This window comes from Biomphalaria glabrata, chromosome 16, assembly GCF_947242115.1.
Source record: "Biomphalaria glabrata chromosome 16, xgBioGlab47.1, whole genome shotgun sequence".
Taxonomy (NCBI): Eukaryota; Metazoa; Mollusca; class Gastropoda; family Planorbidae; genus Biomphalaria; species Biomphalaria glabrata.
Genome location: NC_074726.1, coordinates 28,308,323 through 28,331,548, shown reverse-complemented (window position 1 = coordinate 28,331,548; position 23,226 = coordinate 28,308,323). Strand labels below are relative to the sequence as shown.

At 35.9% G+C, this 23,226-nt stretch overlaps 1 protein-coding gene across 1 annotated transcript; it reads right to left on the bottom strand.

The window, feature by feature from the left end:
* Positions 1-1,002: 1,002 nt before the first annotated feature.
* LOC106070143 (uncharacterized) lies at positions 1,003-18,276 on the bottom strand. The gene is made up of 11 exons (XM_056014198.1): positions 17,392-18,276; positions 8,990-9,115; positions 8,279-8,767; positions 7,707-7,814; positions 7,394-7,533; positions 7,003-7,067; positions 6,646-6,842; positions 6,119-6,314; positions 5,367-5,522; positions 5,092-5,170; positions 1,003-4,217 (listed from the first exon to the last, which is right to left on the bottom strand). Exons 1-11 carry the CDS (start codon positions 17,465-17,467, stop codon positions 4,029-4,031), a joined length of 1,821 nt encoding a protein of 606 aa, XP_055870173.1. The 5' UTR covers positions 17,468-18,276; the 3' UTR covers positions 1,003-4,028.
* Between the last annotated feature and the right edge of the window lie 4,950 nt (positions 18,277-23,226).

Here is a 23,226-nt window from a genome sequence, read left to right as displayed (position 1 = left end):
AATAAACTGACATCCATTTATAGATATTTTTAAAACCATGTTTTTGAAATATTTTGATTTGTTAAATTTTTCGACTAATTTAGAATACATTCAGCCGTTCCTTATTATAATAACAACTGGGGAAAAAGTGCTTTATTTCCGTTTGATAATCACTTGTGGAATGAATTAATTTTGTTAATTTAAGACTAAGACTAAGACTAAGACTGCTTTATTGATCCTTACGGAAATTTGTTGTGATTACAAGGGCTCGTTTCTCATATAAAGACAACACAACAGAAAAATACACATAAATACAACAGACAACATAAAGAGTTCATTCAGCGACTACACACAGGTATCTTGGTGCATTTCATGTTCCCTGATCAATGAGTGGCGGTGATAGAGTCTGACCGAGTGAGGTACGAACGAGTTTTTGTACCGCTCCGTTCTTGTTTTGATTGACAGCAGTCGCCCACTTCGCGACGACCTGGCGTAGTTCTGATGGAGCGGGTGGCCGTTGTCTTCCAAGATTTTTTCGATTTTTCTTAGGCACGTTTGTTCAAAAAGTTCCTTTAAATGTGGTAATGTTGTGAGTGTAATTTTTGATGCTTTTTTAATGATGTTTTCTAGACGTTGCAACAGTTTAGATGAGGCGTTGCCTTGCCAACAACTTATTCCGTATGTTAGCAGATTTTGTACAGTCGCGCCGTAAAATGTCTCAAGGATCTTCTTATTTAATTTAAAACTGTTGAGTTTGTATAGAAAAAAGAGTCGCTGGGCTGTTTTCTTTGTCAGAGTTCCAAGGTGGTCTTCCCATGAAAGCTTGTTGTTGATGATAATGCCTAGATATTTATATGCCTTTACTTGTTCTATAGATGTAGTGTTTATTTGCAGTTCACGTATAGTTTGTTTTTTCTTTCTAAAATCTATTATAAGTTCTTTAGTTTTTGTTACATTCAGTTCTAGTTACTGAATTTATCAAACAAAAAAATAAAAAAAAAAAAACAAGCAAACACAGAAGTATCATATTTTACCAATTTTTATTTTGGTAATTCAAAATATTTCTTTTCAACAATGGATTAGAATTTGCATAGTATGTAAGGTGACGTTACCATAACAAAATATTTATGTAACAACAATTTATCGATAACAAACATCCGGGTCACTATAACAATTTATAACAGAGCTTGATAAATATATGTACAAAAGGCTCATTCATAATACAGCTTGAACATTGTCCCTTGCATACATCATTTACAGTTTATAGTGTTCTGTGTCGGCCCATCCAAAGTGCTAAAAATAATGCTTGAGTGCTAACAATAGTGCTAACAAAAGAGCTAAAAAGTTTGAGACTAAAACATAACAGTTTATTTATAATATTTTTAAACGCCAAGTAGTTTTCTTTGAAAGTACAATTTAAATAAATTATAGTTACTCCTTTTTTTTTCCTCAATATATTCAAGTAGGTCTATACCATAATTTGTGTATTGAAATTTTATTTTTAGATCTTAGATACTGTTGATGAGAGTAGTTCCAGTAATGTAAAAATGTATGATCGAAGCTCTACACCAATCAGTTTTGGTATTTTTACTCTAACTCACTTTACATGTGGTGGTGTTTATGGACACTTCTTACCCACACACACTGAAAAAAAACCACAAGATACCTAAGATAAAACCTAGACACACAAAGCCCGCACATTTAAACCCACCGAGACATTGACTGGCAACCGGTTTGGCACATAAAGATAGTCGTTGGCAACTATTTACATTTGTATGTCATCAAACAACATCAACAATGGTAACAATCATTCACGCGATTGATTGATTCATTTACTTTTAATTTACTGCAAAGTAAATCAAACACAAAAGATAACCAAAAAAAAAAAGTCTATTGCATTTCCTATCATTCGAAACTCTGCACAGAACTGATCGTGAGGTGAACAGATAGACCTGCCAACTAAAAAGCGGTTTTCTTTTACACAGAATGGCTTAACAACTGACAATGTGAAATGTTATTAGCCTATTCAGGTTGAAAACTCCTACTTTGGCAGTAAGCAAACTACTTTTTTAAATGCAGTACTCTCTAACAAAATGATGTTTACGAAAAAAGAAAAAAAAAAACAACCAGATGCCAACTACGTAAATTTTCCCCCAAAATATTTCTTTATACAATGTAAGGCTATACATATAGTACATCATAAAATATACCCACCACAAATGAAGATATTTTCACATAAAAAAAATTGTCTTCCATAAAATAGTGTATGGATTTCGTCTTGTGATTCTATCAATCACAGTAATACTTTTAAAAAATACATTTTCTTTTTTTATATGTAGATATATAAATGTTTGATTGAAATATAGGCCTACTTGATTGAAAAATAAATAACCTAGCTAAAAATAATTTTGAAAAAAAAAATAATTACGTAATGAAAGAACAAAAAAAACCCAGAGACAGGAAAGTGTCAGAAAAAACAAACACATTTTGACATAGCATAAATAGTGAACACGAAAGACTGCAGCAGTATGCAGTGATTGCAAATAAATAGCATTCAAAGATATGAGACATGCAGCTTCAGCTTTTTCTTTTTAAATAGTAGCTAAAGATTTCGTTACAAAAGTTGGCAACACAGTTTCTCAATCTCAGGGCTAGAGTAGCAGTGGAGATTTTCATAAAATGGCAGAAAAGTCATAAATAGCTAGCTTCTTTTTTTCGTACAGATTATGGAAGTATTAATAAACTAGATCTATACATTTTTTAAAACAATATAGCTGTAATGATTTATGCATATTTTGTAGCAGAATAAAATGTAAATGTTGACTAAGAGCAGAAAACTGTGAATTACATTTAGTGTGAAAATCTCAAAGAGTTGGTGTGCAGTGCACTGATCTATATGAATATCAATTACAAAAATATTATCCAAATATGTCAACCTTTTGGTCCCTAGATTTTCTATTAAACAAATAGTCATAATTTTACTGAATGAACAATGATATTATATTCCTGCTTACAAATGTTAATGCAGACTTCATTTTAGCAGTTTTACATTAAAATTAAAATATCTTGTTTTTAAACTAAACAAATACAAAGAGACTGCATTGCTCGATTTGGAGGCAACTTACTGTACAAATAATAAATTCAGACTTGAAATATAAAAAATCTTAATTGAATATCACATGATATAAATATGAATGGTTTATGCGTAGCATATTTTTAATTGCCATACTTCGTTTGTCTGGAGGGCTAGAACAGCTCTGATATTGACGTCTTCGCTCGTCATTAAATCACACATCATTCATGTCCTCATACATCATTCATGTCCTCATACATCATTCATGTCCTCATACATCATTCATGTCATCATACATCATTCATGTTCAGACACATCCATACATCAGGCATCGCTTACCAACTCAGCAGTTTCCACTTAACAGTGACAAGGAAGGAAGAAGAAAAGCACCCGTGCATTAAGTACTGCGACCAAACAGACCTGACGACTAGCCAGCTAGTCATCTGTTTGTGAGTACTGTATCATTTAAGTTGACAATTCATATCGTTTTATGGCTTTGCGTCCATCACAGTATAGGTTTACAGTATTAACATTAGCATACACATTTTTGTTTTTAAAACTTAAGTAATAGTCAGTCAAACTGGCAAAGGAAATATAGATGTGAAATTTGAAAAAAATCAATCATATAAATGTATAAATACAAACAAAAAAATAATCATAGTTTGTACTAGTGGGAGCCAGCCCCAAAAGTGACAAAAAAATAAATGAAAGAATGGTGACGGTGTTTACAAACAATTGTTTGCAGGCAACATGGGATCAAATGGAGTCATAAAATGAAACAAGGAACAGGAAATGACTATCGATGATCCAGAAAAATTGGATCAGGAAGATAATCTAAATATATGTAAACGAAACAAAACATTAAAGCCAATGCTCACATACGAGTCCAGGTGTTCCCAATGTTGCCTCATAATGAAAAAAAATTGGAATATTCTAAATTAGAAAATAAAAGAACTAATTTATACAGTAACTAAAACTATGCGTTTGAATAAGGGTATTGTGTAGAAGGCTCCGGCGGCACCAAGGCATCGTCTGAGTTAAGGATCCCTACTGATGACCTACGCCCGAAATTGGCTTGAGAAGAGGGAGCTGTTCCCACCGAGCTAGCGTTGGCAGAAGAGAAAACTTGGAAGGGGTTCACAGAAACTTTCGGCCTATCTATAACCTGTGAAATAAATAAAACATGGTGTTAGTCTTTGTGTTGGTTATAGCTCAAAAAATGGATATATGGTGAACAAGTACAGTAGACCTAGTCATTGTTTCTTGCCACACGTTTCTTGAAATAAAACAATACCATACATCCTACAAAATACAAAATTGGGCAGCGCTCACTGAATCTGTAATTTATATAGGACTTAGTACCATTCCTAGATCATCATTGCCTTATGGCATAACTGAATAGTAGTGTGGTATATATATTTATATACATATCTATAGCTTTTATATAGCGCTACTTTCATGCTTATAGCATGCTCAGAGCGCTTTGGTCCAATCTCATTTGTGGACCAGTTGGGGGGGGGGGGTATCTAGGAGTTGGTTTTCCGTGCTGCCTTTAGGCGCTCAGTAAACACAACTCTGCCCAAGTCGGGTGTCGAACCTCGAGCCCCCTTCTAGGTAGCCAAGCCAAGCCAAGTTCAAGCGCACTTGGCCTCTCGACCACGCTTCCCACGCGCTCTGGACTGTGGATTAGATGGTCCCGGAATCCGTGAGAAGTATGGGCTGTGATATAATAATCTTCAATTCTGAAGGAACATCCGAAACATGCTTACTATACAGATGATACAGATTCTGGTAAGTAGCTATTCTTACTTAAAAGGAAGGCTACAGAAGTTACTTCTTTTAAAATTGTGCATAGTGATTTAAAAATTGCATTCATTTCTCTCTCTCCCCCCCTCCCCCCCAAAGGTAGTTAAAGAGTTATAATTTGTTGGAAAAGCAGTGAAACGTAATCATACTAACATATCTCTTTTTCTCTCATAAGGTATGAAACCTATGTTTTAATTGAAATATCTATCGTACGTAAATCTCAAAGTACTTACAAAAGCACTAAGTTTGCTCGATGGATTAGAGAATGATCCACTACCATCCTCATCAGAGTAATGTGTGAAGGCAATATCCCTGTGGATAATATATATTCCTATGTTTATAAAGTACTAACATATTTAAGAGGTAAATATATTATTCAAAGACTGTAGATCGTTTGGTAATACAATTTCCCATAATTATCATATTTGTTTTATTTCTAGGATTAATAATGCCAATTTAAAAACAATAGCTTTATTTTATGCTAAAACAAACAAAAAAATATGCTCACCTGTCAGATTTTCTGCAGGCAAGGAACCAGAAACAGCACCCCAAGAGTCCTGCAGTGACGGCTATGGCACCAAGCGTAACACCGGTGATCTGACCAGCGTCCAGCTTTTTGTTGACTTTCGATTCACAAAATGCACCTTCCCAATTGGCCGGACAACTGAAAAAAAATAAGCGAACTCGTGACCATTCTGTAGGTGCTGCTAATTAGCACAGCATATCGACATAGTGACCATTTAAGATAATGTGCTTGTTTGTGTGTGATTTAGTGTTTAATAAACCCGAAGATGCCATTGGATAAAGAATAACCCCTTGGGGGGTTCAGTATCGCGAACTTTGAACTTGAAGAGCGCGAGGAAGTTATTCTTAACCTTTTCTCTCCATTAAGTTGGTCACACTTCTATTTTTTAGAATGACCCCCTCCGTCGTAATCCAGGTCAGGAAAATGTGCACACCATTTGCAATTATTAAGAGCTGCATATCTGATTACAATGGGTCAATTATCAAGCAATTTATTGGCGCGATTTTTTTTCAAAAGTAGTTCCTATTTACAATGTTAATATCGATCTACAAAAGAATAGTTTCTCAAAGTACTAAAAGATACACGGAACTGATATGGATCTACGTTTGATTTAATAATAATAAACAGTAACCGAATCTCGCTACTATAAGGTCAAGGTTGTGTAGCAAGTTGAAGGAAACGCTGCCATGAACTATTTAGTAGCTTGAAATTTAGTGGAAGGAATGGGTACTCACGCGCAAATGGCGTTAAAGTTCACATCCAGCTCACATTCGCCGTGGATGCAGCTGTTGTTGTTCTTCTCAAAGAGGATGCAGTTGTGGAAGCAGGTCACTTCGAAGGGCGAACGGTTGTCCACCTTGGTTGCCTCGCAGCCACCGTAGCCATTGTCACATGGGTTGCCTTGGCAAGGATTCTTGAAAAAATTTTCGACTGTCGAAGAAAATTTATAAATATTTGAATTTGATTATCATTATTTTATTTATTAGTTTTTATGTTTGACCAAACTTGAATGTAAAAAAAAAAGTAAAGTTCCCTTTTCAGACGATCTGTAGGGAAATAATGTAAAGGACATATGTTTAACGAGGGTGTCATTTGGTCAGCACAACGACCAACCGACCATTCCATATAGAATGATATATAGCAGAACTTCTTGATAAGTATGCTAAGATAAGCTTCGAGCTCCAAGCTGAGCGGAATTTCATTTCCTATGATAGCAATTACAATGATAATAATAATTAGGAAAATGAATTATTCTCCTTACATTGCTGAGCTATGTCTGTGATGTTCAGACCACCCTCTAGTTCCAGGCCGGTTACAACGATTTTATTGAAGGTGCCGTTAATGTCATTGAGTTCCCCGAACAGCTTGTCCAGAATGCTTGTTATGTTACCGTTCAGGAAGCCAGAGTCACTCCCGTTGACTATGATCTGCCACTGGATTTCCACCTCGCCGTTAGGGCTGTGTAAGAGAAGGTCAAGGTTAGCTTTATTCAAACGTGTTCTTAGGTAGTTTCTAAAAAACTTGGAACCGAATCACAATTTAAAGAAACAATAGATGCAAACGTTGGTGCACACAGTTTTGCAGCAAACGATAAAAAAAAAAAAAATAATTCACTTACTTTACGAGTACATCTTTAATTGTGACACCAATGAATCCTGTCATATTCTTGAACAACTGTTTCAGCTGGAAAAGGCGGGAAAACAACAACTTTTGCTTTATGTCGCAAATAACAACACAAAAAAATGTAAACCATTTATTAAATGTAAATCAAAATACATTAAAATGTTGACATTAATACCCTCCCTAACCCCTAAAAAAAAAAATAATTGAAAAATTTCTGAAATAGGTTTTACGACATTACCATAACACAATGATGCACACACACACACACACACACACACACACACACACACACACACACACACACACACACACACACACACACACACACACACACACACACACACACACACACAAATGCACGCACACGCTGGCAAGAGTGGCCTCACCTGCTCTTCCAGTTCTGCCTTAATCTTCTGCTTTCTTGTAGCATCGATGACCTCCGAAGCGTTTTTCAGTTTATAATTCGTTGATTGGCTGATGCTGACGTCACTGACTTTCGTCACCGTGGAGGTATACAGCTCTTGACCTGCGCGCGAAATTGGAAAAAAAAAAGCGTTAAAGTTGGTTGGGCTAGAGATTATTAAGAGACACAATCCAAAAGAGACTAATTTTTTTCTCTAGTCATCAAAATCTGATGACGTCATTTTACAACTAATGTTTAACAATAGGAATTCTAGGGTACAAAAAGCGCCAAAGTACCTGAGCCTAGATCTTGGATCATTGTTGTTGCAGACGTTTTGGTGGTGGTAGTTTCAGTGGAGGAAGGGTTGTTTCCGTTGCTGGCCTGACGTTTGGCTCTTAATTTGGCTAAAGATACAAGAAGAAGAAAAAATCTTTCGAAATTAATTTCTAGCAAAAAAGTATTTTTTCGTTCAATTGATTTATGCATAGAAAATGGAGGCGCGGTGGCAGAGTGGTAAAGCGCTTGGCTTCGAGCCAGGTATCCAGGGTTCAAATCCTGGTGGAGACTGGGATTTTTAATTTCTGAATCTTTAGAGCGCCTCTGAATCCACCCAGCTCTAATAGGTACCTAATAATGGTTGGGGAAAAGTAATGGCTGTTTGTTATTGTGCTGGCCACATGGCGCCATCGTTAAACCTGGAAACAGATGACCTTTACATCATCTGCCCCATAGATTGCAAGGTCTAAAAGGGGGGAACTTTACTTTTTCAATTGATGTTGCATGTTTTCAATGGCACGTTTGTTATTTGTGAAAATTGAAACTTTTTAAAACTATTATGATGATGATAATGAGGATGCCTGTTAATTACCTAAGGCTTGATCGGAAAGATTCCAATCTTTCTTCAGGGCCATGTAATCTTCCTTGAACATCAAGCATTCCCAACTACTTTTATCGATGCAAGCGATGTCCACAATTTTCTGTTCATCGATGTTTTTTAATCTTGGAATCAAAGTCTTTCGTTCTTTTTCGGAATCAGCCGATGTTGCCTTTCCCGAAGACGATTCTGGATTCTTTCTAGTGTCATCGTTGCTTTCCGCGCTCGTGTCTGCAGCTTGGGCGAGCTTCCTTGTCGGGGATTTTACCTTCTCTTCGACTGGGATGAATCCTTCAACTTTGAGGTCGACCCCGTCATCCGATGCCACTTTTTTAGCCTCGGTTTCAGCAGCAGGAGTTGTTGTAGACGTGGTGGCGGCTTTGTTTGTCTGCTGCGACCCAGCACTAGAAGCTTCTGGAAGAGGTTTCGTTTCTGCGGCTTTGTCTTTGTCGCTGTCTGCTTTGGGAGTCGTTTTGACAGAAGCTGTTTTATGAAGAAAAAAGAGATGATAAAACAATTAATGACAGAAGCTGTTTTTATGAACAAGAAAAGATGTTAAAACAATGAATGACAGAAGATGTTTTTATGAGAAAAAAAAGATGATAAAACAATTACTGAAAGTGCGATAAGAACTGGTATTTCAGAAATATAGATGAGAGCCAACAATATTTGATAGCGTTGGAAGAGATGGAGAAGATCACTCACATAGACTTCGCTTGTTTCCCTTGGCAGAGTTTTTGGAGACAGGCTCTACTGGGATGAACTCCTCTGCTAGCAAGAAATTTTCTGGTTCGTCCACGTCATTGATTACTTCCCAGTCACTTGACACCACTGCAAAAAAAAAAAATGTCGTTTGGTTAAACATTTGAATTGCTCCTGAAAAAATAGTTGTCCGAAAATGTTCCTAAACTTGAGACACTTTGATGGATTGGTTGTAAGCTTCTGTTGATTATGTGAAATGGACTGGTCTTGACTTGTATACCTTCCCGCAGACATATCCCGACGCCTCGCAAGAGGTTTGGGGTGATGATGCAATAATCTTCATTTCTGTAGGAATTCCTTGACTTTCAGCGTTATATGACCAGGTCAAAGGTTACCCAAGATAAAAAAAAAAAATCTTGGACAAAATGCTGTATAAAATCCGTGGACCATTTTGACCCACAAAAGTGACAACTATACATTTTCTTATGACAACTAATTTTTTTTAAAACCTTTCATACGAAGTACAAAACGAACTCCTTTTTTTCCCCCCTATTATTTTTTAAAAAGTTGACCGAATTTTGTTTTTTTCTTGCATTTTTGTCTTGACTATAGTTTGGTATGCTACCGTTGACATCTCTTAGGACCGACTTTATTTTTTTTCTCAAAGTTTACTCTTACATAGATCTTGTCATACATCATAATCATGGGGCAGCTTTTCACAAGATATCGTCTGCTGGGGAATTCAAAAAGGGAGAAGGAGAGATAACTCTCACCGTGAGAAATTTACCAAAAGTAAACTCAGGATGACGATTCTCAACATATCTCTCTTGTTACCACAACAAGAATCATAAAAGCTGGCGTATAAATAATGGAACACGCAATAGTGTGAGCTATATACACATATAGGCTATATATGAATAACATACGATTATTTCGAATTTATAAAAAAAAAAAAACCAACGTAGAATCAAATCTGACCTCAGGAGCACGGCCCAGGATTCATTGCGAGGTGTGTATATTGGAAAGGGAAATCGGATACGTGACATAATTGACTAAGGTGAAAGATAACCCCAGTTTGCTCTGGTAGCCCGTTATCCCCCCTCCCTCCCTCCCTCAACCACACCTTTTTTTATCTCTAGTATTCATAAATGCTAAACTTTTGTCTGTGTAGTCTGAGATATGTACGATATCATCATTGTTTGTTCAAGAATAAAAAATATTTGGATTAGGGTAAAAAAAAAGCTCAATACGTTTTTGAATATTGTAGGCAGCATGTAACTATAGCTGCGTGTATCTAGTTATATAATTTGTAGTACTTGCAATAACTTATACACACATAAAGATTTCTTTTAAATAGAAAATTTAAATTGTAAAGCAGGTTTTTATCAAGGGTAATTAGAATTTAATCATTGACATGATTTTGAGTTGGCAAGTAACTTTTTTTCTAACAGCTATACTGTATCATTAGAAGTAATGACGTCATGGTACATTATTATGATACTGAGGAAGACTAATGCCAATGCTGTCAATGCTGCTGTGTTAGTGATATTTTTACAAAGCTTATATCAACTCTGTCTATCTATTTGTCTGTCTGGTATGACCATGTTTTGTCTCCCATTTCCCATTCTCGGATCAAGTTAAAACTTTGCAAAATTATTAATTGAACCTTTCAAGACATGAATTAAAAAAACAACAACAACATTTAGTTGATTAATTGTTGGTGATTAATCAGTTTGATTGACATCGAACTAAGGAGGATAAATGCTACTTAATGAGAGATGTGGATGTATATATGGATTTCATTCCCTGGTTGTGTTTTGAAACTTTTCTCATCCACTACCCAGTCTCCGATCGGTTATAATTTTGCATAATTATTCATAGTCGACTACATATCTTGTACATGTTGTAACTGACCGGTGCCATTAGGTGCGCTGGAATGTTCAATTTTGTTTTTATACATTACTTTTTGTTGGTCATGTCACCTAATTGCAATGATGATAATAATAATAGTAAAAATAATGATGGTGATGAAATGGTTGTTTGAATTGTAAGAATCTACTTTCTCTGCATAATAAATTTTAATCTACACAATTTTTTGACGACCATGGGGGGGGGGGAGATAAAGATAGACGCTTACTTACTAGTGCCACTAAATTACGCCCCTTGTTATTCTTGCTATTTTAAGACATACCCTACCTCTCATTTCTTGGGTGATATTTGAGAAGGCTTGCCCAATCATTTCTCTGTCAATTAGTTATCATGCGGTAAGAGTTATTACGGTCTAGGAAGGGTCAGAGGGCAGGTTGACGCTTAGTGCGTGGATCCGTATCGATGTAAATAAGAAAACATCCGTGACGCACCGTTTCTAAATATAGCAGTATAACGGAAACCTCGTTTTAGACTGCTACTAGGGTTCCCCCGTATTCTTTCCTTTTGATTTATGAGTAAGAAGGCGCGGACACCTTTAAAAAAAACAACAAGTTGTAGGTGCATTTAATAACCGTAGACCATTGGCTTTTCCTTAGCTGTGTCGCACAGTTCGTGCCAAAAAATGTGCTATATATAGCTGTTTATTATACTGACAGCGTTGGCTACAGTTTATGTAGGTTGGTGCTTAGTAGACCAACAAAGTGTTGATCAAGGCATGTCATTAAAAACTGACAGGAGTGGAGCTAATTTTAGATGACAAAAAAAATTAAAAGAGGGGGGAAGGGAGGGGGGGGGGGGGAGAAGACGTCTCCATCCATTTGAGACCGTTGAGTCGTGAACATTGATGTTAAAGGATTTATTTTGAAAGATTTTTATTGTTCCAAATGGAAACCTTTTATGAATCATTAAATCGTTTGTCAAAAATAGAGGGGTGGACAATGAAACATACCGCAGAGAGAGGCACAAAGAACAATAACGGGTGTACAATAATAAGGCATTTGTTTAACTTTAGAGTGGCTGAAACAATGTTGGGAAGGCCCGCTGTACAATTTCACCCTTTGCATCTTTTGTCTTAGCAACTAGATTTAGATGTGTCGATAGTTCGTCAACTAAATGATAACATCGCACACCCAACTAAACATTTTTTTTTTACTTATCTTAAATTGAGGAAAAACACCATTTCCGTCTTTCAAATTAATCATAACATCCTACAGGGCTAGGGCTTGTCGTTTTCTTGACTAAATTTGTAACAATAATTTGTGTTTAATTAATAAAACTTGAACAGAATTTTCAGTTTAATTATAGTCCCAGACGTACAACATATTAGGTAGCGCTCTGGACCTTGTGATGAATTGGGGGGGGGGGGGGTAGATGATGTAAAGTAAAACATTTTTGTTTTCGATGACCGACGAGGTCATCATTTGACCAACACAACGACCTACCCCTTTACTTGCCTAACGTATGCAAGGTACCCACTAGATTCGAACTTAGATCCCTGGGTTTGGAAGTCCAACGCCTTAAAACTCGGCCAACCGAGACCAATCGTTTTAGAAGGACCCAACACTGACCTGCGACTTCACAACCTGTGAGCAGTGGAGACCAATAGCTCGTTGCCACGCCACAAGTCTGTAAGTCATTTCAACGAGCTACTGATTTCAAACTGCCCACAGGTTGTGACGTCCCATGCCAATGTTGAAGTCTTCTAAGACGATTGGTCTCTAGCCAACAGGCACTAGTTAAAGATCTAGGTTGTGCTATACGGACAGTAATTTACATAACTAATCAAGACATGCGATTCGAACTCAGGACCATGAGTGCTATGCTGAAAGAACTCACCATCAAACAGTTACCTACAATATAATACATTTCGTTTCTTTATTTGAATCGAACTACAACAGTAATTGTCATGGTAACTTTAAAGAAGATGCTCTTTAAAGACAATCAGGAGTGGTGTCCCCTAATATCTCAGATAATGTTTCCTTTATTCCCGTACGAAGTAGAGCTGAACGCTTTGTTCAATGCAGAAATCATATAAGCTAGTTTTTAAAAAAAAAGGATTGCTCGCTTCTTGTCGTCTGCAAGAGTCTGCCCACACATTTCAAAGTTTATATAGAAACAAGGAGCGGCGAAAATGGTCCTTTAGCTCTGGAGGTTTTTGATCTTCGCGTGGGACATGCCCTTGAAATATTTGGACTCATATATTGAAGTGACTCAAGTCGTCGTAATGCGACCATGATGAATGGGGTGGGAAGGAGCATGGCTCAGCGCTGGATAACAAAAAAAATGGTGTCAGAAATGGGGTAGATCACATAATATAGCTGAAATAATTAACAAGTAGGCAATCACGTGTATTTCTAATAGAAAATAAGCAAAGTGTTCCGCTAAATACTCAGAATGTGTGAATGGTTCCGTTAAGGAAAAAAAGTTTGGGAAACACTTCGTTTGTTAAGCCCCCATGTTAAGCCCCAATGTTAAGCCTATCTCTCAAATCACTGAACTAAATAGACTCGACTACTGGGAGGAACACTGAATATTTGAATATGTCAAGACTGCCATATTTAGCAAGAAAAAAATGTAGCGTCCTTTTTTTTTTCTTTTTAAAGTTAACGCCGTTAGAAGTGGCGGGAAAATTTGCGCTCCTTGACACCAGGCCGTCACAAACATGCATACATTATCGTCGCTCGTATTTCGTAAGTAGTAAAAGTTGTTTGCCTATGTCCTTGTGTTTTGATTTTTTTTTGGACAGTATAGTTTAAAATTAAACCCTAAAATTAGGAGCCGAAACAAAAGGGAGGTAATTTAGGTAAAAGTCTCACAAGTGTTCGGTGCCAAGTTTCGACATACAATTTTTTAAAAATATGAATTTATAAAAAACCTATTTTGTGACCATTCGGCGCATTATATATTTTTGTTTACCATCACGTAATATTATGGGGATAATATATAGAAAGAGAAATGTGAAAAGAAGGAAAACTAATACATAGATATAGATAGCTGGATAAATGACCATACAAATCAAACACTTGTCACCAAGAGGCGGCCAAAGTAGTGCACGAGGCCCCATGTGAGCGCCATATCGGGGCCCGAATAACTCCACAATAGTCTGACGATGATTAGATATTCCATCTATCGCGGGGCCCCACCAAGGCGCCAGGGCCCCACTGAGGCAATCGGCCCCTCAGATCGTCCCTGTACCACCATTCCATTGACCCATTCCTAATACAAATGGTAAGAAAGCCGTACGCTCGCTATAAACAATCGAAAGCACATGTGTGTAGTGATTTGTTTAATATTTTTTAGCCAATTGTTTAAAATAAACATACGCAGTTTTAAATTATTGTTCTAATACTGGTTAAAAAAACAACAACAAAGTAACAAGAAAGAGAGAGTCTACAGTATTGAGAACTGGCCGGCCAGATGTCAACCACGGTCGTCTGCTCTAATTAGCCTCAATGATAGATTCATTTGGATATTTCATTTGTACGCTGTTATTAACTCGGCAGTGCGATACTGCGTAAGGATGACCTTACTGTAATCTTCCACAATTTAGCAGATTTATAGGCTTTTAAAAAAAAATATGCGATGTAAAAGATATTAAATTAAAAAAAAATAATTTCACTCTACATTTTGAAGAAAGGTGCAGATCAGAGCAAGGTGACCATAAATCTAGGCATTAAGGTTTAAAATGTGCTGTTTTTTTTTTTTTTTTTCAGTGATAGGGCTGGGTTTAAATGCTTAAATAGAAGTTGCAGAAATAACTAGTTATCATTAAGAGAGAGAGAGAGAGAGAGAGAGTGGCGGTGGGAAGATAAAGAAAGAGAGAGAGAAAGAGCAAAGCTTCATTTTTTTATCGGTATCTCTACGCTTATTATTATTATTATCATTTAATAATTTATTTTTAAAAATCGTTGTTGTAATAATTTTTTTTTAAATTATCAATTAACTTAAAAAATTGTGATAATAATATACTGAGAAATATTAAAAGTTCCTTCAGAAATGAAGATTATTACATTCTAGCCAAGTCCTTCTGCAGGATGGCAGGGGATGGCAGCGAGGCAGTGTTCGAACCTCAGACTAACATATTGACAGTCCGATGACCATCTCCACTTTAGACATTAACGCTTTGAAAAAAAAAAGGCTGCTCCTATTTCTTTTGTTTTTTTCTGTCATTCTTTAGAAGATGACTGTATAGAAAGTTTATGGCATGAATTCTTGTACGTGAAAGGAAGGAATGTAGCCCTGACAATGGTGAATGACAGCGGAGGCGACTCTAAAACAATGCGCAATTAAAACACTGATTGAGAGTGTATGGGAGTGTGTTCGTGTTAGAGAGAGAGAGAGAGAGAGAAGGTACGAGAGGTAAATGGGGAGAAATGCATCCTAAAAACTCTTTAAAAATGACCTTTTAATATTCAATGTCTTCACGTCATAATTTTTTATAAAATTTTTTTTTTTTGAAATCATCGTAGATTCGTCGTTCGCTTGTACTCTTTTTTTTTTTAAAAAACGAACCTTAACTCTGACAATATCATTCATCACTTTGACTTTTTTCTCCCCCCTTGGACTTCATCTCTCACCCTGTGTGCCCCACCTCCTTAGCTTGATTTAAACAAAAAAATGTTTTAAATATTAGGACAACAGAAGTAGATCTAAGCTTATACTAAAATAACAACCCCCCCAAAAAAATGCGAGCATATGGGACTGGCTTGGTTTGTGATATTTCAATCCATGCGCAGTGGCGTAGCTAGGAATTAGCCATCATTTTGGGGCCGGGGGGGCTTGATCTCGTTGGGGGCCCCTGTATTTTCGATATATTTACTATTTAATGTAAAAAAAAAAAAAACGCCAGTGTTTACGCGTGAAGAGAGAGAGAGAGATTTCATCTAAATTCCAATGCATATTGTATTGTGACCTCGAGTTCTTTTCAACCTAAAGGAAAATAATGTAATTCCATCTTTTAAAAAAAATAATAATAAATTTCTGATGAAGGAAAACATATAAAACAATTGTTCAATGTAACTTACTTTATCTTAACTTTATACAAATTTCTTACAAATTTATAATTGTTTAAATTTTTAAAAATGTTATTTCAACAGTAAGACGATATCTTAGACCTCCAACTTTACATTTTTTTCATTTCATGCTTTGGAACTGTTGTAATGCTAAGTATAAACTGACATTAAAACCCTCTTAAGTTAAAAAAAATATGAGAATCCAAATCATTCAATTAAGCCAGCTCTCCAATATATCTTGCCATAAAATCAAGCAGCAATAACACTAACATAGACATAAAAACAGTACCAAAAATATTTTTTTAAAATGTATTTATTTGACTTTTTACCCCCTTCTCCTATTGGATCTCTCCTACAAGCGAATTTCATAATCAGTAAAAGTTTGGGATTAATTAAAATCTCACGTAAGGCCGGGTTACCTAAGCGCTAGTAAGAATCACCGAAAACAATCTAATCAGTTTGTTTCGACCGTTGAACTACAGTGTCTTGAAATCGGTCCTCCACTCTAGACTTTTGATCAAGTCTTTTAATAAAACAATGGTATTTCGTTTCATTAAACTTAGAGACAAGTTCCTTCCCCTCCCCCAGCAAAGTCTTCGAGGCTTTAGTGAATTATTTGTCAATCTGGCGATAATCGTGATCAAGATTATCTCCCCGTGTGGATCTAAATATCTAAGCAATAGTGGAAAAACATTACTGGATTTAGTGTGCAGGACTAAAGGAATGTGCCAGGCTTTGATTTAACTCTTTCTCTCCGTAAGTATTTACCACATTCTGGTGGAAGCAACGCTGGTATCGTCAGTTAGGAGAGAAAGAGTTAAGTCAGTGTAAGGAGACTATATCTACATAGAATGTCATAGAATTCAACTGTCTAAAAAAAAAGTCATTAATAATTCTGACTACGATAATTTCATGAATTCTTTTTTAAAAAATACTTTGTTTTGTCACAGTTTCAATCGTTTTGATCATTGGCTAAGAGCAAGGCCAGATTTAAATAAATGGAGCGCCCTACCCTCTATAAAATATTTCGGGAGGTATGCGGTACTTTAATGCTAGGTGAAATGCACACTACAATATTTTTAAATCTATATCTCATTTTCAGATAGCAATAGCATGAATATTTGGGTAAAAATACTTTCAGTAGTTTCATCATTCTAGGGTAATAGCACCCTACAATACTTCTAAATTTATATCTCATTTTCAGTTAGTAGTAGAATGAATATTTGATATTTGGGTAATAACTGTAGGTGTCACCTCATCGTGCTAGGGTAATGGTACCCTACAATACTTCTAAATTTATATCTCATTTTCAGTTAGTAATAACATGAATATTTTGGGTAAAGATTTCATTACATTGCTCCATCTGTCTCTAAAGACAATAGATTCGCCCAATTTATAAAAGATACATTGTAGGTCAAGAGATATATATAAGAAAATCAATTTGAATATAAAAAAAAAACTTACTTTGTGACAGGGATAAAACAAGCACCAATATACAGCATACTAGACTGGACATTCTTGTTAAGTGATTGATATACATTTGATGTAAAACTCAATTTTTTTTTCCTGAAATCCTAAAATGCTGGTACTCTCTAAACTGTTCAACAAGTAACTCCGATAAATGAATTTGCCACTCAAACTCCTTATACGAAAATTGTTCCTTTATGAATAATTATAATTTTTATATCCAAGTTTTGATAATCCAAAAAAAAAAGAGGAAATATTTTAAAAAAAAACAGTCCTTGATTTTTAAACAATGTGTATTCTGTCTTGTTCAATGCTCGAACACGATCCTTCTGTCTATCAACCCTGTGCGTTAACCACTTGTAATTTGAAAGTAAATCCTTTTTTTTTTTTTTTCCTGTAAGGTTTGAAAGATTACCTACGCCCGTTCGATATAGCGTAGAGTTTCCGTGAAATACAGGTAGCAAGGGACTGGAAGACAATTTCTACCTGTTGCCTGTGTCCACACCTACTTGATATGAGACTACACCTGATCCTGTGGCGTGGGTTGACCGCCTATTTGTTTATGTTTTTTTCTCTCTCTCGCTCTCACTCCTAGCGCCTTAATTATCTTCCAATCTTCCTAGTTTAATTATTGTAATCCTTCAAGTATTTTTCAGCAATCTCATTGAAAAAGAAACACTCTTTAGATAAAACCTGGGGATATTTTTTTTTCCAGTTCTACTTGCTGGGATATTACCAACTGTTTGTTTACAAGCTTTGAGTGTGAATATGTATATATGTATATAGTATCAATAATGATGCATATAATCCTCCGATAATCAACAGCGACCAGCGCTGTGTAAAACTGATCTCAGACTGAGCTGACTCCAAGGCTCGCGAAACCATTTTGACAGCTCTGAAGTCTTTTTATAGGATCCAAATTTAATTTTATTGTTTGTCTTTTTCTTTTGAAAAGAAAAAAAAATACGTTTGAAAATAAAAATTGGGGTGGGGTGGGTGTGTGGAGGGAAATAGTTCGTCCTCTCTTTTCCCGCCCCGCTAGTGATGTCATGAAGTAACATTGTGGCAGACGACAGGCGGGTGTGGCGGAGTCCTCGTCCGTCGCGGGTGAATGATGATTGGCTGTTTCTAAGTTCTAAGTAGAGTTTGTCGAGGATATCGTGGATATTATTGCTATGCGGCCATATAGTGAAAGGAGAAAGAAAGAGAGAGAGAGACTAATTTTTTATGTTTTTTATTTGGTTTAGGGTACATTGCATAGAATATGCCATAACCAGTGAAACATTCTATAACCTACTTTTTTTTTTTTTAAATCACAGCACAGACTTGTACAAAATTCAATTTCTAGATTCAACTTATTAAGGGACAGTTTCTCCTCTGTAAATCAAATCGGAAATAATACTTTACTACTTAATTTGTAAAGCATTATTCACGTTTTCATAGAAGCTAAGATTCATGGGTCTCTCAGTTCCTGAGCATTGATGAGTTTGTAATATTCGAACTTGAATTGTTTGTTTTGTAATATTTTAATTTACTTTTTTCTCGAATTTTTCAAACCAAAATTATTGCGTTCTTGTAGTATGGCTAGCGGAGGAGCAAGCAAGGTTCATTGTAATGACACGCCAGGCAGCCAAGACTTGTACTATTGGAACTTTAGTCTTGAGGTTATTATAATTCTTTTATAACAGTGATGCCCAAAATACTGCCCGCGGGCCAGCTCCGGCGGCCCACCGAAACGTCGGCACAAGATATAGACTATCCCCCCCCCCCAAAAAAAAAAAAAAAAAAAAAAGATGTATCTTTACCTACATTAGAGCCCTCGCTTTTTTTCTAATGGATTACTACCAAGGCTTTTAACATTTGTGCGTTCATGAGATAGGACTATACAATCTACAAGGCAAGGTGAACGTGTCTTTACGTTTTTGTAGAACATAATACCATTGCTAGCCAACATGTTTGTTTTTATAAAGAAAGTCTGAGGCTGTTTCAAAAAACAAAATCAAAATATAAACAGAACTTAGGCCATTTTTTTTCAAGTGTAAAGGGAAAATTCAAATCTCCCAATAATTCATTGTAAGTACTAGCTTCTCAGGTTTGAAATAAAATAGTTTTGGATCAATTTCGTTAAGTTTTTGCATCTTTTCCAATCATGTGGCCCGCGACACTGGTGTTGGAAAATAAAATGGCCCGCAGATTGAATTGTGTTGGGTATCACTGTTTTATGTTTTCGCATTTGGAAATTTGTAAAAAAAAAACCCACAAAAAATGGAACTCATTTGAAAAAAAAGAAACTTAAAAGAGGTAAGAAGCAGGGTCGGACTGGGTGTCAAGATCGGCCCAGGCATTTCTATACCATCCAGCCCATAAATTGTATATTATACGATGGGCACACAATTCTAGGTCTACCTGTCCTCAAAATGATTCTATTTATTTAGAAAATGTATCGATACAGTTGCATGCATACAGTTATTTAATACGTGCCTTAGAGACATCAATGAGGCCCTTGTCTTATAAAATACAGACGTAATTTAAAACAAAAAGATTATTGTTGTGGTAATACCGGCCCATTTGGGGACCGGCCCACCGGGCATTTGCCCGAACGCCCATATAGCCAGTCCGCCCATGGTAGGAAGACAATCGAATGAAGGAAATAAATTGATATTGATAAGCATTGAGGAAGGAAGGAGATCCATCAAATACGATAGGGAAGAGTTTTTTTTTTTTTTTTTAATTATATAAATAATGTGACAAAAAAAAATATAGATATAAGAAAAAAAAAATTTGAAACATATTCAAAACGGATTTTCCGCCTTTCTTCTACCCACGTGACTAGACTTGCCGATATCACGTGACTAAACGTATCGCAATTTTTAAGTAAACGTAATTATGTTTCTGGGTGTGTGTTATATATAATGATGTATATATTTACTGCAATAATTGATGAATATCAACCTTTTCTGCTCCTATAGCCCTATTTATGATTATCCTAGGTTACAATGTTTAAATATCATTGAATTAACTTGTGACAGGTGATGACTATTTCCTTTCAACGCCTTTTTCAATTGTACTTTTGTATATTCTTATGCTAATATTGTCCCGCTTCTGACTTCCCTTCATTAGAGATATTCGTTTCACAGGCACACACACATAGACACAGAGAGAGAGAGAGAGAGACAGAGAGAGAGAGAGTCAAATCACACCTTCTGTGGCTATAAAGTGAAAGCATATTTAAAATAAAGACTTTTTAGGGGGAGATTATTGTATGATGCCGGCCATCAAGGTTCTCAAAAGGAATATTTCTGATCTTCTCTTTGCTACCCAGTGGTCATCGGTCACATGACCCATTCACACCATAGCATATACGACAACACTTCCGCTTTTATCAACAATCTTAACAGAGGCGACATAAGCATGAAACCACTAGTTCAACAATTAGTTCAACATAGGCAAACCACTAGTTCAACAATTAGTTCAACATAGGCAAATCACTAGTTCAACAATTAGTTCAACATAGGCAAATCACTAGTTCAACAACTAGTTCAACATAGGCAAACCACTAGTTCAACAATTAGTTCAACATAGGCAAATCACTAGTTCAACAATTAGTTCAACATAGGCAAATCACTAGTTCAACAATTAGTTCAACATAGGCAAACCACTAGTTCAACAATTAGTTCAACATAGGCAAACCACTAGTTCAACAATTAGTTCAACATAGGCAAACCACTAGTTCAACAATTAGTTCAACATAGGCAAACCACTAGTTCAACAATTAGTTCAACATAGGCAAATCACTAGTTCAACAATTAGTTCAACATAGGCAAACCACTAGTTCAACAATTAGTTCAACATAGGCAAACCACTAGTTCAACAATTAGTTCAACATAGGCAAATCACTAGTTCAACAATTAGTTCAACATAGGCCTTTTTTTTTTTTTTTTTACAATACCTCTATTCAAGACACTCCTACATGGAACCTGTGTTGGTGGGCCGAAATCTGATCTAAAAAAACAGCTCTAACGATTTTCCTAGAAATTTAACAGTTGATGTATATCGCTGAGAAAAGAATTAGCGCTTGGTTGGCCACATTGGGAAAAAAAACAACTCTAGTTTGACCGTTATAATTTTTCGAAGTAAAAAAATATAAAAATGTAAATTTGGCTGGAGACTATATCTAGGCCTAGAGCCAACATGGCGTAGTCAGCCGTATTACCGTAAATCCAATAAATGAGTAAATTTAAAGTTGCTTCAATTTTATTGAAGTTTCTAAGCGCTGCTTATATATTTACGTAAATGTAATGTAGATTACATCTGCATACGGATTTAGGCTAGATCTTATGAGTTCTAAATCTAGTTCATGTTTGAAGTGCTAGATCTAGTTGTCCATGTTTGTAAAATGTTTTACATGTTTCGGATGTTCCTTCAGAGTTGAAGATAATTACTTCCTAGTCCAAACCTCCCGCAGGACGACGGGGGATGGGAGCGGGCAGGGTTTGAACCCGGGACCATCGATAAATCTGAACGACAGTCCAGCGTGCAAACCGCACGACCAGGCAGCCATCCATATAATGAATATACCAAATTATAATCGCACAAATATACCTTCCTCGATGGTCGAATCAGAAAATGCATATTTTTTTTATCTTTTGACGATGTAAGTGATTCAATCACTAACCAAAAATTTAAAAAAGTTTAATAGTGGTAGAATTGTGTTTTTTTTTTTTAAATATATTTAAAAAAATATTTTTCTTGTTAATTTCGCAACAGATCAACAGAAAAATGTTAATTTGTTGATTTTTTTGTCTGAGTTCCGACCATTTACATCAGTGATTCCCAAAGTGGTCTATATAGACCCCCAGGGGTCCACGAAGAGTTCCAAGGGGTCTACGAAAGTGAAAAAATAAATTGGGGATCTATGAGATGTCCATGGGGGTCTACGAAAATGGATTTCATTTAAGCAGGTCGTGACTTTAATTTTCACATCTCATCAATGTAATTACTTTCTACACTAATTTATGATTTGTACTTTGGTTAATCCGATCAATATTTATCCTGCTATTGAAAACAAAATGTGTTGTATTTAATTTCAATACTTATTTAAATAGCGTAATTTTTTCTACATGTAACAAAAAGAAATATAGATTGTACAGCGTTGGTTATCTAAAATTGGGATTCATTTCATCCTTGTCAAACATGTGGTTGCCTAAGTGACTTTTTATGACGATATGAAACTAATTACATTGGAAGATCGATTGAGACGATTTCACCCTGATAAAAAGATAAAGGTTTTAAAAAACTTTCGAACTCTCAATGATAAAGTTCAGAATTAGACCCACAAAATCTCTCTTCAACACCATATAGAGAAGATGGTGGTTTGTGAGCGTCTTACAAGATCTCTTTACTTATAGCCGAATACGGAAAACAATAGATAAAACATTGATTTTACCAGCTGTTATAATAGTTTTAAAAAGTATTTTACACAAACATTCATGTGATATTATTAAACAAATTTCTTTAAGCAACAATACAGTATGCACATCAGTGGTATGAGTTATATGTAATTCTTTGCAAACAACATATACAATTTGGGATCAGTGGCCTCACAGGCTCTGACTGGCGGTAGCGCTGTGTGCTGCATACTGCCTAAGGGTCATCTGCTCCTTATTTTTCCTCGAGGTTGACCCACGAAACAGTTCCCATGTTTGGGTATAGCTGCAAGGCAGCAGAGGGTTCAATTCAGTTGCTAGTTGGGTTGCAAGCCTAGGGTAATGAGTTCGTCCTGCCCAAAGCCTACTGGTTTAGACGCCCGTTACTTCACCCCTTCTTCTGTTT